Raw genomic sequence first — 20315 nt, forward strand, 5'->3', positions numbered from 1 at the left:
CGAGTGTCTAGTTCAGGTTTTCCAATGTTTTCCATATGGTCTCATTACAGATTGGAAGAATAGTTTTATATTGTCTTTTTGAGTTGATGACAGTTTCCGCACTCACTATTTCTTATGAGACTTCACGATTTTCGCAATTTTATTGTTATTTTTCTTGAATATGTAAAAAAAAAGTTTAGGATCGGCATCAAAAACTAGGTGGGGGTCGGCTAACCGGAACCGAACAACTTTTTTTATTTGGCCTTTAAAGTAATCTTATCATAGTTTATTGACCATTCCCAGTAATTTTGTGAAGTGTTTTTTATTATTCAGCAAAATGGGGATGTGTCACCATTTCCCTCATTTGTTGGTACTTGTTGAGATTTCCTTTAGGTCAGGAGGCACATAGGACAATATTAGGTAATACAATGGGATGTATTAGGAATTTGCTGCTGTGGGTTTAGACACTGCTGTTTGGTCACCCATTCAGTCTGATAGTCCCTAATGAAGACCATGTTTATATTAAAAGTAAATTATTACTTATTACTATTTTACCCAATTTCTGTTCTTAAACACAAAAATGCTAATGACATTCTTTTGAAATAGAAATGACATGTAGCTTATTTGCAGTGCATAGTACATTATGTATACATATAGTTTATGACTGCATATCATGTTGCCATCAAGCAATGGAAGTCTGTTTGTTAGGACATAAAGTCAATGTATTATGTACCCAAATTATCTAGTCATTTTACTGAGTGAATTCATCTCCAAAATTATGGTACGATGTTTGGAAAAGTGTCATTTGACTAGATTTCTCCCTTTCCCTTACAGGTGTTCTCGAACTTAAAAAAATACTACCTAGGCAATGGCTCACAATTTAAAAAATTTTTTTTTTTTTTTTTGGGTGTTAAAAACCGGTTGTTTGTTCACAAAAAACTACCAAGTCGGGGAAAACAGGATTAATGACTTGCTATAAAGAGCAAGAAATGACCTCAATTGTCATCAAAGCAGTACAGCACATACAATTCCCTACAATGGAAGCAATCATGCATTCACTGCAACGGCTCAATTCACCACCAAAGCAAAAAAGGACTTCAATCACCACCATATATTATATTATATAGCTTAGTTTGTACCCTTTGGCTGATCTACAGTGACCAAACCCACAGTGGCAAGGTATCTTACAAACATGCCCACTGGAACAGCAATACACACACTAAATGACTTGTCTTTAAAAACAATAGAGCTTTAATGAGTTAATAGTTGTGACACTTATATTCCTCAATGACATTGTGTTGCATTTCCTAAGAAACCTAGTTCACCATCGTTTTTTTTTTTAAATAAATTATTTTTAGGTTAAAAGTAGTCTTGATCAATGTTCTCCCCGGCATACATACTACACAATGAGTAGTGTCTTGATCAATGTTCTCCCCGGCATACATACTGCACAATGAGAAGTATTGAGCATTGATGTTTTCAAATTTGCTTTTCATTGCTTTTCATTTGCTTATTGTATGATATGCAAGTTATATTATTATTATTATTATTATTATTATTATTATTATTGTTATTATTATCACTTTATTTCAGATTATAGAAAATAATCCATAGCAAAACAAACAACAGACAAAACACGTTAAAATAGACGCTTATTCCAAATACTCCACAGAGCACTGCGTGTTAACACTGAAAGAGATAAAACAGCAACCACAAACAGGTTACTTGAGAGATGCAATCTGCTCAGAAAACCAAGAGATTATACAGTCAAACTGCTAAACCAATTATACTTACAGGTGCAACTGGGGTGTATGGGAAAACGTTTTTGTCTTTTCATCTGTCAAAACCATCTTCATAATATTCAATGTTGTTCAGACAAAGTTTTTTCATCACCTAGTTTAGCTTTAATAGAGATAGCATTGTGTTTAGTGTATTAGGTGTATACCATAATCATGTTTGATGTCAATTTTTACTATTGAATTTACTAACGGATATATGTGTGCTGGTTTGTAGCCTGGAAGCCAAAACTGTGACATGTATATTACAGGTCTTGTCATGTCATTCCTTGGCATGGTTCAATATACCCAATATTATGTATATGTCACAAAGTTACACTTATATTCTAGAATGGGACATTTAATTCGCCACAATGGATTCAAATTATTACAAATAAGGACACCATGTTTTCATATCAGTGATGTTATAAGTATTGTATTAGTATCGTAGCAAACCAAGTTCAAGTTGCAAAGTTACAGCTATAAAGCATTGATTCACGCATCTGTATTTCATTATTGTGGGTATAAAAACCACCTAACTATAACCTACTACACTCAGGAGCCATTGTTAAATATACTAGCACGTTCAGTTATTATTACCGTAGTTACTGTGAGAACACTAGCAATAATGTATGTATAATTCAATAATGTTATGTGAAATCCTTTATGTACTTTGTTTTACTGCCGGTCGAGGAATTAATCATTGTTAGTATCAGAAGTTAGATCAGAAATAGTGTATGATTCAATAATGTTATGATCTGAAATCTGTGTATCACTGCCAGTCGTAGACTTACCACGTTAATATTGATTGATTGATTGAGTTAGGTGTACAGGTAGAACAATGTAAGTTGTTAGTTTCACACACGTAAAATAACCTACAAATCATCAAATTTTTAACAGACTATTTTTTGTAACTTTTGTTATTATTTTCAAGTTTTTTTTTTATGTGCTGTACTTACTGATCATGTATGATTACCTAAATATCAAACCCACACATTTATGGTATGTTGGCAAACAAGCAAATGGTCAGAACCTCTTGTACATCTGTTTATACACAGACATTAAACCAGTGTACACAATACAATTAGTGGACTGGTATTAATTGAGCCAAACAGACATTTAGAGACTTTGGTGTAATTTTTAATGGGGCAAAAGTTAATGACAAATAGTGAAGAATTACAGCTACTGGGGCTCTAGCACTCTGTTACCTCAGGATAAATGTTTATGATTGTGTAGAGTTAGTTTTTATACCACTTGATGTGTTCCATTGAAAAAAATTATTTAATAAAGTTTTTGTTTTAAAAATTGAAAACTGATGACAAGTCAATGCAGATTGCTTGAGTATTTGATAGATGATAATAACCAAAGAAATGTACACAAATACATATACATGTATATTGATACTCACCCCCCTCCACACACACACACACAGGTACACATTCACCCCAAGTGTAAACCATGCAGCTGTTCTGTACATGTATGTGGTTGGAGCCACATATATGCGTACTTTCATAAACCTAACTTTCTGGTATTTTGAGCTTGCTGGTTGATAAACTGAGTTTATTTTTAAGGTCAACAATCATTCTAAACTTATCTGACTGTTGGAACACAAAAGATATCACTTCATGGTGAGTTGAAAGGTAGCCAGTCAAAGGAACAGAACAAAAGACTAAATCTGCCGGATCTCTAAAATCTACTTTTATTTAAAATTTTACAAAAAGAATTAGTTGGGAAAAAGTTTATTTACAAATTGAACACAAGTCTTAAGTGTTAAAAAGTACTATTACTTGACTCAATGAACACAGAAAAAAACCTTTCAGCCTCAATGTCACGTGTTGTACTCAAAGAATAAGTTGTACTGTTATATCACATGCACTACATATATGTATATATAAATATCATTGATATGAGAATTTGTGGTCAACAATCATCTTCTAAATGACCACTACATAAATTGAAACCGCCTATCAAGAAATATTATTTGTATGGAATATTCTTGATGTATCAAAATCAGTTCAAGCAGTTAAAAATTACTTCTGTATAAGAGTATCCACATGACTACATTTTGTAGGTGGTAAAATGAATATATTGGTCAGAGTTGTTGGTTACTAATATACTTCTGATATGTATGTAGCATTGGTCAGGCCAACTGGACCACCCTAAGAACACAAAACAATATACATAATAAGTACATGATCAGCAACTGGAGTATTACAGAGTTAGCCAGAGTCTTCAAGGCAACTATAAACTTAATCACTATACTTTCTCAACTATCACCCAAGCAAATACAGCTAACAATTGTTTGCTGGTCAAATGGTAAAACACTTTTTCAGAAGGGGAAAACTTTTATTGCTATAGCCAACATGTCTGAAAGGATCATATCCATGTGTTTTAGTTGGTGGAGTACAAAAAATAGATTGGTTTGAAATATGAGCATGACCATAGGGAAGTGGTTTTGAATCAAATTTTGTGTTATTTCACAACCAACCATTATAGACACAAAGATTTTGGAAAGGGCATAATTTTGCCAAGGTTAGAAAAATACTTCATGAATGAGAGAGCATGAACTGTAAAGTGTTTTGGTCAAATTGGCGGTTATTATTTGTCTGAAAATCATGATCATCAGTACTTTCAGTCAGCTACTCCAACTGAATAAGGGACATGAACTACGTAAACTAGGTTACTATTTTAACACTAATTGTCTGTTAATGCAAACAGCAGTTCAAACTACGCTGTGTAAGGCAACTATACAAGCCCATAGAATCTGAGTTTTACTGGGTAGCCTATGAATTATTGACTTACATTTGCTGTTGGTGTATCATGGTTGAGAAGACTGCCCTTGTCAGAACGATTACGTCGCTTCTGAAAGTGAAAATATATATATACTTCATGAGCAAGATTGCCTATGTGTACACCACACCATACATTGTAAGCATGATTAAATATGCATCATGCAAAGCATACTGGAGTTTTGAAAAAAAAATCATCATATAAATATCTATGCCAAAGGGAAAGCATAAGTCATCCATTGTCTAGATGTATATCTATTATAGAAAGTTTATATTCAAGGTTAGATTACATATTTCATGTACGAAGACAGGCTGTGAATGTCTTTTCCAAGATTTTGCAATTATGGGTTAATTGAATCCAATCTGTCCCCACCCCTAGTGTCACTCCCTACTTTTTGCATTGAGAATGAATTAATGATATCACTTACAGCCAACATGCCAATGATAACCAATAGGAAGACAACACCAACAGCTATGCCAACACCAAGAGCGATGACGGTGGTAGGATCGTGTGCTGGAGGTTTAACGTCTGCTGGTGATTCTTCATACTGTTTCTCGACTACAGACACAGAGTCTACCATTACAGTCAGAGTGTGTGTGTTGTATACAACAGTGTGTGGTAAGAGCTAAAATTAATAGAAATAACAACCTTTAATTCTACTACTGGTTGATCTTGCAGAAACATACAAACTGTACTACTGACAGGTACACTCTTTTGGTATCGTTCTTGTTCAAACCAATGCAATCAATCACAAGTGATTCAGAATTTTTTTTTTTTTACACAAATTATACCATTGGTAACCACTTTTTTGGTAAAAATAATTTAAGTTCTTAACATAATTGGATACTGTGAATATGAATGATGCAAATTAGGAAATGAGCTTATAAACAGAACTATTCAAAATATGAATTTGATATTAATATCAAATTGTTGTTTACACTAGCAGTAGTGTAGTGGTTAGAAGGTCAACAATGATAACTAGTAGCACGACTATGGCAGATTTTTACATAAGGTAAATTACTTGTAGAGATATTTATATATGATAAGATATCATTGCAGTGTATTGTTTACAGAACAAATTATAACACATTGCTTCAGACCAACACGTACTTATAGATAGTTTAGTTGTAGACTCTCTTACAGTCCTCGAGCTCAGCATCACTTCAATTAAAGGAGTTGTTTTGTATGTACCAATATCATCTACTGCATAATTGTACTAGAATACCCTTGTACTGTACATTGATCACATTGGGATAACCATTTGTTGATGTGTGTTTGCGAAGCCTAAGCCTGACAATGTAAGAGAGTCTAGTTTAGTTGTACCTACCCCAGATTCAATTTCACTTGCTACAACATCAATATCCATATTAGATCCTTCTTCTACGACCAAGGTGAATTCAACAAGGATACTGCCTTCTGTTACCTTTAGAATTAGACGATAAAATGAGACTTTTTATATGCCAATTGATTCACCTATATGTGTATAAGCCCCTATGCTGTGATTAGTAATCACCTTGTAGTCATTGTGATAAGTACTTTTTATCAAATTTATTTATTAATCATGCAGGAGTAAATCCACCTTTACTGAAATTTGATGTTTGGGACAGATGTTAGAAGATCCATGCTATTTCAAATTTTGATGAAATTATACAACATGAAAATATTTACCAACTTCTCTGAAAATGGACAATCTAATGTTTAATTATGATTTTAACAATATCCATTTCTCCTTGAAGTTCAATATACACTTTATAGCAAATTTGAAAAAAGAAAAGTGTGCAAATTTGTGCAAAGGTTATTCCCATTATTCAATAAAGAAGTGGTCCAGTACATGCTTTGATTTGCAAAGAGCAGTAGAAGCACTCTGTAATCTTTGAGGTACATACAACCTAAACGAATGAAACATTCCAAAGTTGCTCTTGTTCATTTCTGTCTCTCTCTTTTACAGGTCATAGTCACTTTAAAAAAAATGTACTGTTCAAGATTTAACTGACATTTCATCTGTAACTATCACTTACCACAAGGTTATTAATCATACTGTCTGTGATTTTAAATGTGTCAACCAGATCGGCAGTAAGTACGCTGGAAAAGGAAAAGGAAAATGATAATTACATGTAAGAATATATTTATAAAAGGTGTGTTTTACTTGGATTCATTTTGTAAACCTAAAATATATGCAATAGTTATGAATATTGGAGTAATGTCATTAGTTAATATTTTAATATATAATAAAATGTTGAAATTTTGTATCAAGACTTTAAAAATATGCCTTTGATCTATCCAAATCTCATTGGTAAATTGTTTAGCATCTCCTTTCATATTATTGCAGATTACTTGCCTAAACCTGCACTAGCTGTATCTGGGGTATTATTTTTTGATGAACACCAACAACATATATACTGAAAATTCTTGAAATACCAATGGTATTGCATATGTCCATTAGGTCTACTTTATCTATGAGTAGGGAGTAATGAGATGAAATAGTGATATTTTGGGGTGTGGACCCAATAATCAATTTGCCTGGATATATTGCACCATAGTATGCCTACTGCTACACAAGTGTGTTTACCCACAGGTGATTCAGTACTGTTCATGGTCAACAATATTACAAATAAGTCATTATATGTAACAAATCAAACATTCCTTCTGCAGCTTTAACAAACTAGGTAATTTCATGGGGCTAATGTTTTTTAATATACTTTTGTGCTATAATTGTATTATTTTTAGATTAGCTGTTTTATCTGTCCCCAGTTAGATCATTGATCAATACTCACATTTTGAAGTCCATTTCACTATCACGAATGATATCAAACGAGTCTTTAAATTTGAAACTGACATTATATTTCCTGTAACAGATAACAAACAAAACCAGTTAATGAATATGTTTACAATTGCAAAATCACTGTCATTGAAATCTTACAGATTATAAGTAAATTATGTGTGAACAGTAGAAAGGAAATTTAGATATCTTTCAAATCATGTGCCATGAAATTTCAAATATCACACTATAAAGACACTGAACATAATGTTACTTTATTTGGGAAAGTGGGAAAATCACTGTAGCACACACGAGTTAGGAGAGAAGTTTTTCATCTGATGGCTGATGCTGCTGATTTTGTTTGAAACAAAAGAAGATAGAAATCAAAATACAATTTAAGTATCCTACAGGTAGTTTTCATAATAAAAGGTGATATGTAGTACATGTAATAGAATAATATGTTATGAAGTATCAAAATAGGAAATGTACTTACTTTGATTTGATGTCTGTTAGATTTTCATATAAATAGAGAAGAGGGAGAAAAAAGAGGAACAAGATTATTAAAAGTGTTATGAACTTTTGAAAATGTTATTTGATTATTTTCAATTTTTTTCTCTAAATTTTTCAGGTTTTTTAATGTTATTATGAATATTTTTACGTATTAAAGCAGTCAAACAATTAGCCGACACTTAACATGTAACAAATAATGAAATTATAAATTGATAACTTTTCTCCTTATGTATTGGACTACATACATTTAAAAGGATAACCAGCTATTTAGTAATGCTGGCTGCTAATGTTAGGAATGTTTTCTTGTTAAAAATGGACAACAGATAGTTGACAGTAACTTACCACATGCCTTGCTTTCACATAACCATTTTCCATTGTGACATTCACTGCAAGGGAAAAACAGAGATAACAATCTGGTCATGTAACCTGCAGTTGATTTTTAGTGCTTGAAGAAGGGTTGCTTACAGTTTAACTACTAGTATATCAAATAACAGTGTAAACATTTAACATATACCCATCTAACTTCAATTGAGAACTTGTTACTTTTTAAAGTTTTAATTTCAAAATCCTGCTTTTCATTTTGATGAATAAATCATATAATTTATAATTCTGTACATACACCTTTTGTTTTTCAATTTACTTACCACTTTTGACAGTCAGTAACACGTTCTTTACCATGGTCAAACTCTGTTTCTTTATGTGCACATGGATCAGCTGTAAATTAAGAATTTCACAAATGAAATTCAACATGTAATATAAATAAAAGAGACACCTGTGCATATGGAATTCGTGGACTAAAGTAAAGCCTTTCAGCTTTTAATAGTGTCTTTCACCTCCTAGGACTAAACTTAGCAGATTTACTATAACTAAAAGATATATTTTACTTCAATAATTTATCATCAAATTGTGGCCAGATCAATTGAAGCCAAGATATTACTCTGGTAGTTGAGCCTTTGGTTTACTAAGATAGATACAAACTAAAACTATTGTCACAACATGTTGATACAACTGTGATAAGCTATTGAATGGATGTGGTTTTACAGGTAATTATAGTCTGAGTTGGGAGTTCTGGTTCTATAAACTTGCAGTAAACTGTTTTGTGACTGCCATGTTTCTTGATCACAGGGTGATTAGAATAGCACAGCAGAGGAACCACTATCACTATCACTCACTTGTGTAATCTATCACATTGAAGAACATTATATTTAGTTGGCTTCTATCTTAGAAACCATAGGCTCGATTAGCAATGTTGTAGTGATTGCTTTGACATACTGATATGAATAGGATAGGAATGTAAAATTGCTATAGGTTACAAGTCACATATATTAAAGGTCAAATACAGATCAATTAATACTCATACTTACTGCATGCCATCCTGGTACATTCCCAGCCACCTCTTGTGCAGGTACTGAAAGTAAAGATTGGTTTCAGGGATAAATTATGGTGATCAAATCACTAATTGGTTTACTGGCTATGTCTCATTGCAGTGATTTTCAATGGAAAAAATGTGAGTATCTCATACATGCAGCTATCCAAAAAATATATAGTTTAGATAGTGCAACTCAAAAATGTATTATTTCCTTTTTTGTTTGTTTTTCAAAAAATCCTACAATGTACAAATTATGACTATGATAGTCATAATTATGGCTAGGATAAATCAAATAAGCATGTAAAGTAACCAGACATGCAAAGTTTTGAACATTTAGTGGCAATGAGAGATAAAGTGAACAACAACCTACCATGTGTTACATTTATCCTTCCTTTGTTGAGATTCTTTGTAGTCTCTACCATTGTGCTGGCAAACATGTTCTACAATCAAAATATAAAATATGTAGTTATTTGTTAGTTTGCTTCAACTCATGCGCATTAGTTTACTAGAGATGGCAGGTGTACTTAAATCCATGCAACTAAAAACTGCATATTTGGAAGTAATGTATTCAAATATTAGTTGGAGGAATGACACATATTATAAGTGAATTAAAAAGTTCAAATAGATAAATAAATAAATGAATAAACAGCAATGATATGACTGATCGTAAAGTTCTTTGCAAGTGTTTCAAGACAAATCAGACAATTTTCATCATTACTTTATCCTGTATTCCTAATGGCTATAGAGAAAAAACATCACAATTTTTAGATAATCAGAGATGTCTAGATTCACAATATCACTTCTTTACATCATCCATCAAACATTGCAACTTTCAAGGCAAATATAATATAGTACTAACCTCCAGCTGGTTTTGTACAAATATGGCCGCAACCATTGGGACAACATTTATGATCATCAGAACATGAGTAATCTGATGCACAATCTTCGATACAGATGCCAAACTGACCAGCCTCAAGAGATGGACACTCTCCTGGTTTAGGCACTGATAATGGGTTGAAAAGATGATTGTTTCAGAATTCATGCAAAAAGAAAACTGCCTCAACTATTCAGTAAATGTCAATAAGTATGTAAAATAGATAAATGAATGAATGAATGATTACATAAATTATGATGAATAAAGACGAACAAAACAAGCAAACAAAGAGATGAATAAATAAACACAACTATATTCCTTATCTGTTAATACATGGTATCTAAAAAGAGAGAAAGACAACAGTAATAATGCAGGCTACATATTGAAAAACTTTAACATTGCAATATATGAAAAAAAGAGACAAAAAGCAAGAAGGGGAAAGATGAAATGGAGCAGTCGTTTTGGAGAACTATCCTACCTGGTTCCACGCATGTACGACCACAACCATTAAAGCAACACTTTTGTGTCCCAGGGCAGAGAGTATCATGAGCACAGGCAGATATACAAATACCAAAAGTGCCATCAGAGACTGCAGGGCATTCACCATCTTTAGTTACTATAAAAGAAAAAAATGTATGGCAAATGAATAATTGAACAAAACACTTTAGGAGTTTCAACACTTTTTTAATGCAGTAATAATAGAACTTATAACAGTATATCTGCCTATACTATTAAAAAACATATTGTGTATCACTCATTGTGTGCCAGGTATAGCAGAACAACAATTTGTCATTTTGCACATTATAGATCAATAAAAATTTTGTGATAAATAAGAAATATGTATAATGATGTAATTCTGTGATAAGCAAGGTATTAATAAACCATGATGACAAACGAATGTTAGATTGACATCAATACTCACTGCATGCCATTTTAGTACATCCCCACTGACCATTCATGCAGGTGCTGAAGGAAAAATGAAATATCAACAGTCAAAAACAACACATTATATCATCATTATTATATATTAATTATCATAAAACTAATTGTCTCTGAATATCAGCTGTGGTGAAAATGTTAAACCTACATGAGCTGCGACTGGGACATTTTTTTCATAAAGTAACCAAATATATTTTCAGTAAAAATTAGTCAATCACTTATAAAAAGAGATTGTATCTGTTAATTAGTGACAGTTATCTGTGGGTAGTGTAGTGACAAGTTTAAATCTTAAGCAAAAGCTTGGTTTTTAAAATTTGCCACAGGAAAACTGCTTTAGTTGTAACTGGAGTATAATTTTTGATTAGACAACCACAATAATTCACTGAAAATTGTTAAAATACCAATAATTAGACATTCTAAATGTTAATCAGTAGTCAGTATTATCCATACAGCATGAGAATGAAAGCATGATTCCCACTGACAGCTCTTATTTTTGGGTGCGGATGCAAAAATCAATTTGATTTGATTTATCATGTATACAGCCACAACAATATGTTTATCCACAAGTGATGCAATATTACGAGTAAGTTACCTTGCAAAACATTTTTAAAAAACCATTCCAGTTAGCTAGTGCAGCTAACATTCATAGCATGTGTGTATCTACTGACAAGAGTACAGAGTTGAGACTTGACTTACCAAGTATTACAGTCATCATATCTCTGTTCTCCATGATGATATTGTATTTCACCATATGTGCAAGATTTGACTGGTTCCAGACAAATGTGTCCACAACCGTTACTGCAACACTTAGCAGTACTGTTGCAATGGGAATCATTGGAGCATTCCTCAACACAGATACCAAAACTATCATCGGTAGATGCTGGACATTCTCCTGGTTTCACAACTGAAAATGATACATAAATTATACTGTTACTTTATATTACATTAATATCGAACTTTGAAGTCAAAATTAAATAAAATAATATTATAATGATAACTTGTTAGTTTTTATATAGTACTTTCCCACTCTGTGCTCAAAGTACTTTACAATTATTACCCTTGGCATGGATCTATAGTGGCACAACGACCCTTTATACTTCCTCAACTCCCTGAGGAGCATACAATCAATTGCAGCCTCTATAAGCACATAGGATTAAATCATTCACATTCCAATCTATATTCTACCAGGTCCCCAATTATACAGCTTGGTTGACTGAGGCACCATCATGGTTCAAATCTTGCCTAAGGACTTTATTCATTCAGAAACAAATGACACAAACTTTATTCATTCATAAAGAAATGGCACAAATTACATATACGATGCCAAACGTTATTTGATCTTGTTAACATGAACTCGCAATTTGAGGAAACTTCTGACTAATGGTGGTTTAATTAATTTACCTGGTTTAGGCTCAATACAGACATGCCCACATCCATTGCTACAACATTTCTTATGACCTTTGCAATGTGCATCGTCACTGCAATAGTCCACGCACACTCCAAACAAATCATCTGCAGCTATACATTCACCAGGTTTGACAACTGTTCGGAAGAATATAGAAACACAGCTGATAATATTGCTTTCATTTATCATGAATGAAAATGGATAGACTTTCATTTGAGTTAACAACTCTCAGCTAAATGAAAGATATCAAATGGTGATATGAGTAGATAAAATTTAAAAACAAGAAACACCCAGTTAAGTATTGATATCTACATTTGTACAATCCTTAAACTCTTAACATATCATTGGTGACTTCTCATATCTTTAATAATATTACACTTGCATCTTAACATCTGACACATAAAATGTAAAGGTTTGATTCATATCTTTTGCATCTCATGTATAATTTTATAAATGTAATGTAATGTTTCATTATAATTTCACTTCGTATGATCAATTTGGAAAAACTACACTACCTGAGACAGGCTCCAAGCAAACATGACCACAACCATTTGAACAGCACTTAGCATTTCCTGTACAATCAACATCCCGTCTACAGTCCTCCACGCAAATACCGACTACATCACTATCAACTGCTGGACATTCACCAGCTTTAGGCTCTAAAATGAAAAAAATATTTTACCCTTCAAACTTTTAGTTTTAAAGAAAAAAAAATAACATCAGAACTCCTGCACACAAACACTGAATGGAATTAATTTAGCCTTGTTGTCGTAACATTTCTTAATTTGAGCAATGATAAGTTGGTTAATTGACAATATATTCTCAACAACCTACCTGGTTCAGCTTCAACACAAACATGTCCACATCCGTTGCTACAACATTTCTTGTTTCCTTCACAATGAGCATCGTTACCACACTCTTCACTGCAGATTCCAACACTGTCTTCTGACATCACTGGGCACTGACCCTCTTTTACCACTATGGACAAACATACAAACAAAGAAGGCATAGGTGAGACATATAGATATATAAACTGTACCCTGAATTTTCGCACATTGATCCTGAAACTTTGCCTAAAAATGTTACTATAATCATGTAAGAGTCTGTATACATAAACACTTCATTTGAAGTTATTTAGGTTTTTTTATACGTTTATGTTGTACTTTCAACTTCTGTATATTCTGTAATTATTATTCTTGATTTAAAATTTCAAAGTGCAACTTTCTTGTAAATGGGCTGGAGGCCTGGAAACGCAAATAAACTAACTTACCATAATCATAGCATCCTCCAACCCTACCATGTATATCAACTATGGATTGACATGACTATTTCAATAATGATACAGACTTTAGAAAATGTCATTTCAGAAGAGCAGAGGTAGTTTCTCTTTTGAACCAAATAAAAAGACTGCACATTAAGAGATTGGTCTTTTGTGATGAAAATGCACATATTGCATTTCTGATTCCATATACATGACGGTCACCTAATAGAAGTGCAGTGAATCCGTAATCATTACACTTCCATTGTAAAAATACAAAACTATATTTACACCACACAATATCAATTATACTAAATTCACTAAAACACCACTCTGCAAATAAACCTGGCTCAAATACCTCTTGGTGGTTCAACACAAACATGACCACAACCATTACTGCAGCACTTCTGGAAATCAGGGCAAGAAGAATCATGGGAACACATTTCTGCACAGCCTCCGAATTGTTCCTCTGGAACAGCTGGACATTCACCAGGTTTGATAACTGAGGGAGATTCAGATGATTTTATAAATTAAAACATATTGGTAAACATCGAGACCGTTGTAAATATATAACAATAATAATGATTAAGAAGCATAATACTGTTCCCTGAACTGTTGTGGATTACTAGTCTTTCTTCTTTATTTCGCAGAGCATATTCCACATTCTCTATCACCATAAAGAACACACGAGATACTCATAGCAGAGGAAAAACACAGACATAACAGAAAAGATGGGTAAGTTTGACATCATCCTTCACAGGAAAAGCATACATTTTGTTCAGTATCATACCTCTATAATTTCAAAGGTGCAAACACGCCAATTTAAATTTCTCAGCATTTATAGATATTGTAACTTTTAAACAAAGTTCTTTTCTCAGATAACATATCTGCTAGTAAAAGACACTCTTAGAAATACAGCTGATGGGTACAGTAAAGTTAAAGTTTTCAGACCGTCAGTCTAATATTTCATAGATATACACTAAACAATTCCTAACATATTCACAGAGTATTGCTCAATCACTTAATATTTATATTCTAAAAACTCTAAATACATTAATTCATAATACTGATTACTGAATGTTACAAAGTTGATACACACACAATGTAATTCTTACCAGGTTCTGCATTGGCACACATATGTCTATAGCCATTACTGCAGCAAACACATCCAGAGCATTGAGTATCATAAGTCTCCATAACCAAATGAAAGAATACATTGCATTTTACTTACCAGGTTCTGCTTCGACACAAACATGTCCACAGCCATTACTGCAACACTTCTTAGATCCTAAACAATGAGCATCATCATTGCATTCTTGTACACAAATGCCTCCCATTCCTTGTTCAACAGCTGGGCATTGACCTTCTTTGGTAACTGTCAAAAGAGTAAATGCTGTCTGTCAGTGTGGTATCATTTGTATGTCACCAATGACGAATGCATTCCCAAATAAAGTAGATAAAGTCTGTGTGATCGATTACTTTTATGGTGGTTTATGACATGAATTTGAAGGTCTGAAATGTAGCTAGCAGCAACCCACCTGAGACGGGCTCTATGCAAACGTGTCCACAGCCATTACTACAACATTTGCTAAATCCTGGACAGGAATTGTCATCAGTACACATTTCAGTACATATACCAACTTGGCCTGTTGGTACTGCAGGGCACTCGCCTGGTTTGGGAACTGAAAATGAAAGACATGGAGAAAATGGTTATATCATATTTACACATGATGATGGATTAGTGGTTAAAATTGAAAGTATTTCTCAATAATCTCACATTCACAAAAATCCTGAGAAGTATACACTGATGATGCCCAGCTACTGCTGTACTCGCGAGTGGTCGAGCTGAGAATCACATCACAACACTTAATATGTACAGCAGCTGTGAAGGGCATACCACAAGCATTGCTACAGCCTTTGGTACTTTCTGAGTGGTGGGCATTATATACACCAAGGCAAGCACTATTCTGCATATTTCTTACCAGGTTCTGCTTCGACACACACATGTCCACAACCATTACTGCAACATTTCTGAGACCCTGAACAATGAGCATCATCACTGCATCCTTCTACACAAATGCCTACCATTCCTTCTTCAACAGCTGGGCATTGACCTTCTTTGGTAACTGTCAAAAGTGTAAATGTTGTCTGTCAGTGTTACATCATGAGCAGCCCAAATAAAGTAAGATAAAGTCTGTGTGATCGATTCATTTTACAGTGGTTTATGACATGAATTTGAAGGTCTGAAATGTAGCTAGCAGCAACCCACCTGAGACGGGCTCTATGCAAACGTGTCCACAGCCATTACTACAACATTTGCTAAATCCTGGACAGGAATTGTCATCAGTACACATTTCAGTACATATACCAACTTGGCCTGCTGGTACTGCAGGGCACTCGCCTGGTTTGGGAACTGCAATGAAAGACATGGAGAAAATGGTTAAATCATATTTACACATGATGATGATATGGTGATGGATTAGTGGTTAAAATTGAAAGTATTTCTCAATAATCTTACATTCACAAAAATCCTGAGAAGTATACACTGATGATGCCCAGCTACTGCTGTACTCGCGAGTGGTCGAGCTGAGAATCACATCACAACACTTAATATGTACAGCAGCAGTGAAGGGCATACCACAAGCATTGCTACAGCCTTTGGTACTTTCTGAGTGATGGGCATTATATACACCAAGGTAAGCACTATTCTGCATATTTCTTACCAGGTTCTGCATCGACACACACATGTCCACAACCATTACTGCAACATTTCTGAGACCCTGAACAATGAGCATCATCACTGCATCCTTCTACACAAATGCCTACCATTCCTTCTTCAACAGCTGGGCATTGACCTTCTTTGGTAACTGTCAAAAGAGTAAATGTTGTCCGTCAGTGTTACATCATGAGCAGCCCAAATAAAGTAAGATAAAGTCTGTGTGATCGATTCATTTTACAGTGGTTTATGACATGAATTTGAAGGTCTGAAATGTAGCTAGCAGCAACCCACCTGAGACGGGCTCTATGCAAACGTGTCCACAGCCATTACTACAACATTTGCTAAATCCTGGACAGGAATTGTCATCAGTACACATTTCAGTACATATACCAACTTGGCCTGTTGGTACTGCAGGGCACTCGCCTGGTTTGGGAACTGAAAATGAAAGACATGGAGAAAATGGTTATATCATATTTACACATGATCATGATATGGTGATGGATTAGTGGTTAAAATTGAAAGTATTTCTCAATAATCTCACATTCACAAAAACCCTGAGAAGTATACACTTATGATGCCCAGCTACTGCTGTACTCGCGAGTGGTCGAGCTGAGAATCACATCACAACACTTAATATGTACAGCAGCAGTGAAGGGCATACCACAAGCATTGCTACAGCCTTTGGTACTTTCTGAGTGGTGGGCATTATATACACCATGGTAAGCACTATTCTGCATATTTCTTACCAGGTTCTGCATCGACACACACATGTCCACAACCATTACTGCAACATTTCTGAGACCCTGAACAATGAGCATCATCACTGCATCCTTCTACACAAATGCCTCCCATTCCTTCTTCAACAGCTGGGCATTGGCCTTCTTTGGTAACTGTCAAAAGAGTAAATGTTGTCTGTCAGTGTTACATCATGAGCAGCCCAAATAAAGTAAGATTAAGTCTGTGTGATCGATTCATTTTACAGTGGTTTATGACATGAATTTGAAGGTCTGAAATGTAGCTAGCAGCAACCCACCTGAGACGGGCTCTATGCAAACGTGTCCACAGCCATTACTACAACATTTGCTAAATCCTGGACAGGAATTGTCATCAGTACACATTTCAGTACATATACCAACTTGGCCTGCTGGTACTGCAGGGCACTCGCCTGGTTTGGGAACTGCAATGAAAGACATGGAGAAAATGGTTAAATCATATTTACACATGATGATGATATGGTAATGGATTAGTGGTTAAAATTGAAAGTATTTCTCAATAATCTCACATTCAAAAAAACCCTGAAATGTATACACTGATGATGCCCAGCTACTGCTGTACTCGCGAGTGGTCGAGCTGAGAATCACATCACAACACTTAATATGTACAGCAGCTGTGAAGGGCATACCACAAGCATTGCTACAGCCTTTGGTACTTTCTAAGTGGTGGGCATTATATTCACCAAGGCAAGCACTATTCTGCATATTTCTTACCAGGTTCTGCTTCGACACACACATGTCCACAACCATTACTGCAACATTTCTGAGACCCTGAACAATGAGCATCATCACTGCATCCTTCTACACAAATGCCTCCCATTCCTTCTTCAACAGCTGGGCATTGACCTTCTTTGGTAACTGTCAAAAGAGTAAATATTGTCTGTCAGTGTTACATCATGAGCAGCCCAAATAAAGTAAGATAAAGTCTGTGTGATCGATTCATTTTACAGTGGTTTATGACATGAATTTGAAGGTCTGAAATGTAGCTAGCAGCAACCCACCTGAGACGGGCTCTATGCAAACGTGTCCACAGCCATTACTACAACATTTGCTAAATCCTGGACAGGAATTGTCATCAGTACACATTTCAGTACATATACCAACTTGGCCTGCTGGTACTGCAGGGCACTCGCCTGGTTTGGGAACTGAAAATGAAAGACATGGAGAAAATGGTTAAATCATATTTACACATGATGATGATATGGTGATGGATTAGTGGTTAAAATTGAAAGTATTTCTGAATAATCTCACATTCACAAAAATCCTGAGAAGTATACACTGATGATGCCCAGCTACTGCTGTACTCGCGAGTGGTCGAGCTGAGAATCACATCACAACACTTAATATGTACAGCAGCAGTGAAGGGCATACCACAAGCATTGCTACAGCCTTTGGTACTTTCTGAGTGGTGGGCATTATATACACCAAGGTAAGCACTATTCTGCATATTTCTTACCAGGTTCTGCATCGACACACACATGTCCACAACCATTACTGCAACATTTCTGAGACCCTAAACAATGAGCATCATCACTGCATCCTTCTACACAAATGCCTACCATTCCTTCTTCAACAGCTGGGCATTGACCTTCTTTGGTAACTGTCAAAAGAGTAAATGTTGTCCGTCAGTGTTACATCATGAGCAGCCCAAATAAAGTAAGATAAAGTCTGTGTGATCGATTCATTTTACAGTGGTTTATGACATGAATTTGAAGGTCTGAAATGTAGCTAGCAGCAACCCACCTGAGACGGGCTCTATGCAAACGTGTCCACAGCCATTACTACAACATTTGCTAAATCCTGGACAGGAATTGTCATCAGTACACATTTCAGTACATATACCAACTTGGCCTGCTGGTACTGCAGGGCACTCGCCTGGTTTGGGAACTGCAATGAAAGACATGGAGAAAATGGTTAAATCATATTTACACATGATGATGATATGGTGATGGATTAGTGGTTAAAATTGAAAGTATTTCTCAATAATCTCACATTCAAAAAAAACCCTGAAATGTATACACTGATGATGCCCAGCTACTGCTGTACTCGCGAGTGGTCGAGCTGAGAATCACATCACAACACTTAATATGTACAGCAGCAGTGAAGGGCATACCACAAGCATTGCTACAGCCTTTGGTACTTTCTGTGTGGTGGGCATTATATACACCAAGGCAAGCACTATTCTGCATATTTCTTACCAGGTTCTGCTTCGACACACACATGTCCACAACCATTACTGCAACATTTCTGAGACCCTGAACAATGAGCATCATCACTGCATCCTTCTACACAAATGCCTCCCATTCCTTCTTCAACAGCTGGGCATTGACCTTCTTTGGTAACTGTCAAAAGAGTAAATGTTGTCTGTCAGTGTTACATCATGAGCAGCCCAAATAAAGTAAGATAAAGTCTGTGTGATCGATTCATTTTACAGTGGTTTATGACATGAATTTGAAGGTCTGAAATGTAGCTAGCAGCAACCCACCTGAGACGGGCTCTATGCAAACGTGTCCACAGCCATTACTACAACATTTGCTAAATCCTGGACAGGAATTGTCATCAGTACACATTTCAGTACATATACCAACTTGGCCTGCTGGTACTGCAGGGCACTCGCCTGGTTTGGGAACTGAAAATGAAAGACATGGAGAAAATGGTTAAATCATATTTACACATGATGATGATATGGTGATGGATTAGTGGTTAAAATTGAAAGTATTTCTGAATAATCTCACATTCACAAAAATCCTGAGAAGTATACACTGATGATGCCCAGCTACTGCTGTACTCGCGAGTGGTCGAGCTGAGAATCACATCACAACACTTAATATGTACAGCAGCAGTGAAGGGCATACCACAAGCATTGCTACAGCCTTTGGTACTTTCTGAGTGGTGGGCATTATATACACCAAGGTAAGCACTATTCTGCATATTTCTTACCAGGTTCTGCATCGACACACACATGTCCACAACCATTACTGCAACATTTCTGAGACCCTAAACAATGAGCATCATCACTGCATCCTTCTACACAAATGCCTACCATTCCTTCTTCAACAGCTGGGCATTGACCTTCTTTGGTAACTGTCAAAAGAGTAAATGTTGTCCGTCAGTGTTACATCATGAGCAGCCCAAATAAAGTAAGATAAAGTCTGTGTGATCGATT

General features: G+C 35.0%; 1 protein-coding gene across 1 annotated transcript; it reads right to left on the minus strand.

Annotated features, from left to right (window-relative positions):
* Positions 1–3430: 3430 nt before the first annotated feature.
* On the minus strand, positions 3431–20230 carry LOC144447096 (uncharacterized). Its single transcript, XM_078137006.1, has 34 exons — positions 20090–20230; positions 19635–19778; positions 19348–19491; positions 18893–19036; positions 18606–18749; positions 18151–18294; positions 17864–18007; positions 17410–17553; positions 17123–17266; positions 16668–16811; positions 16381–16524; positions 15927–16070; positions 15640–15783; positions 15196–15339; positions 14889–15032; positions 14016–14159; positions 13234–13377; positions 12915–13058; positions 12396–12536; positions 11691–11898; positions 10978–11021; positions 10534–10671; positions 10041–10184; positions 9552–9621; positions 9177–9220; positions 8457–8526; positions 8155–8198; positions 7796–7808; positions 7319–7390; positions 6563–6626; positions 5872–5967; positions 4972–5169; positions 4557–4616; positions 3431–3913 (listed from the first exon to the last, which is right to left on the minus strand). Exons 1-34 carry the CDS (start codon positions 20193–20195, stop codon positions 3863–3865), a joined length of 4011 nt encoding a protein of 1336 aa, XP_077993132.1. The 5' UTR covers positions 20196–20230; the 3' UTR covers positions 3431–3862.
* Between the last annotated feature and the right edge of the window lie 85 nt (positions 20231–20315).

Source organism: Glandiceps talaboti, chromosome 2 (assembly GCF_964340395.1).
Source record: "Glandiceps talaboti chromosome 2, keGlaTala1.1, whole genome shotgun sequence".
Taxonomy (NCBI): domain Eukaryota; kingdom Metazoa; phylum Hemichordata; class Enteropneusta; family Spengelidae; genus Glandiceps; species Glandiceps talaboti.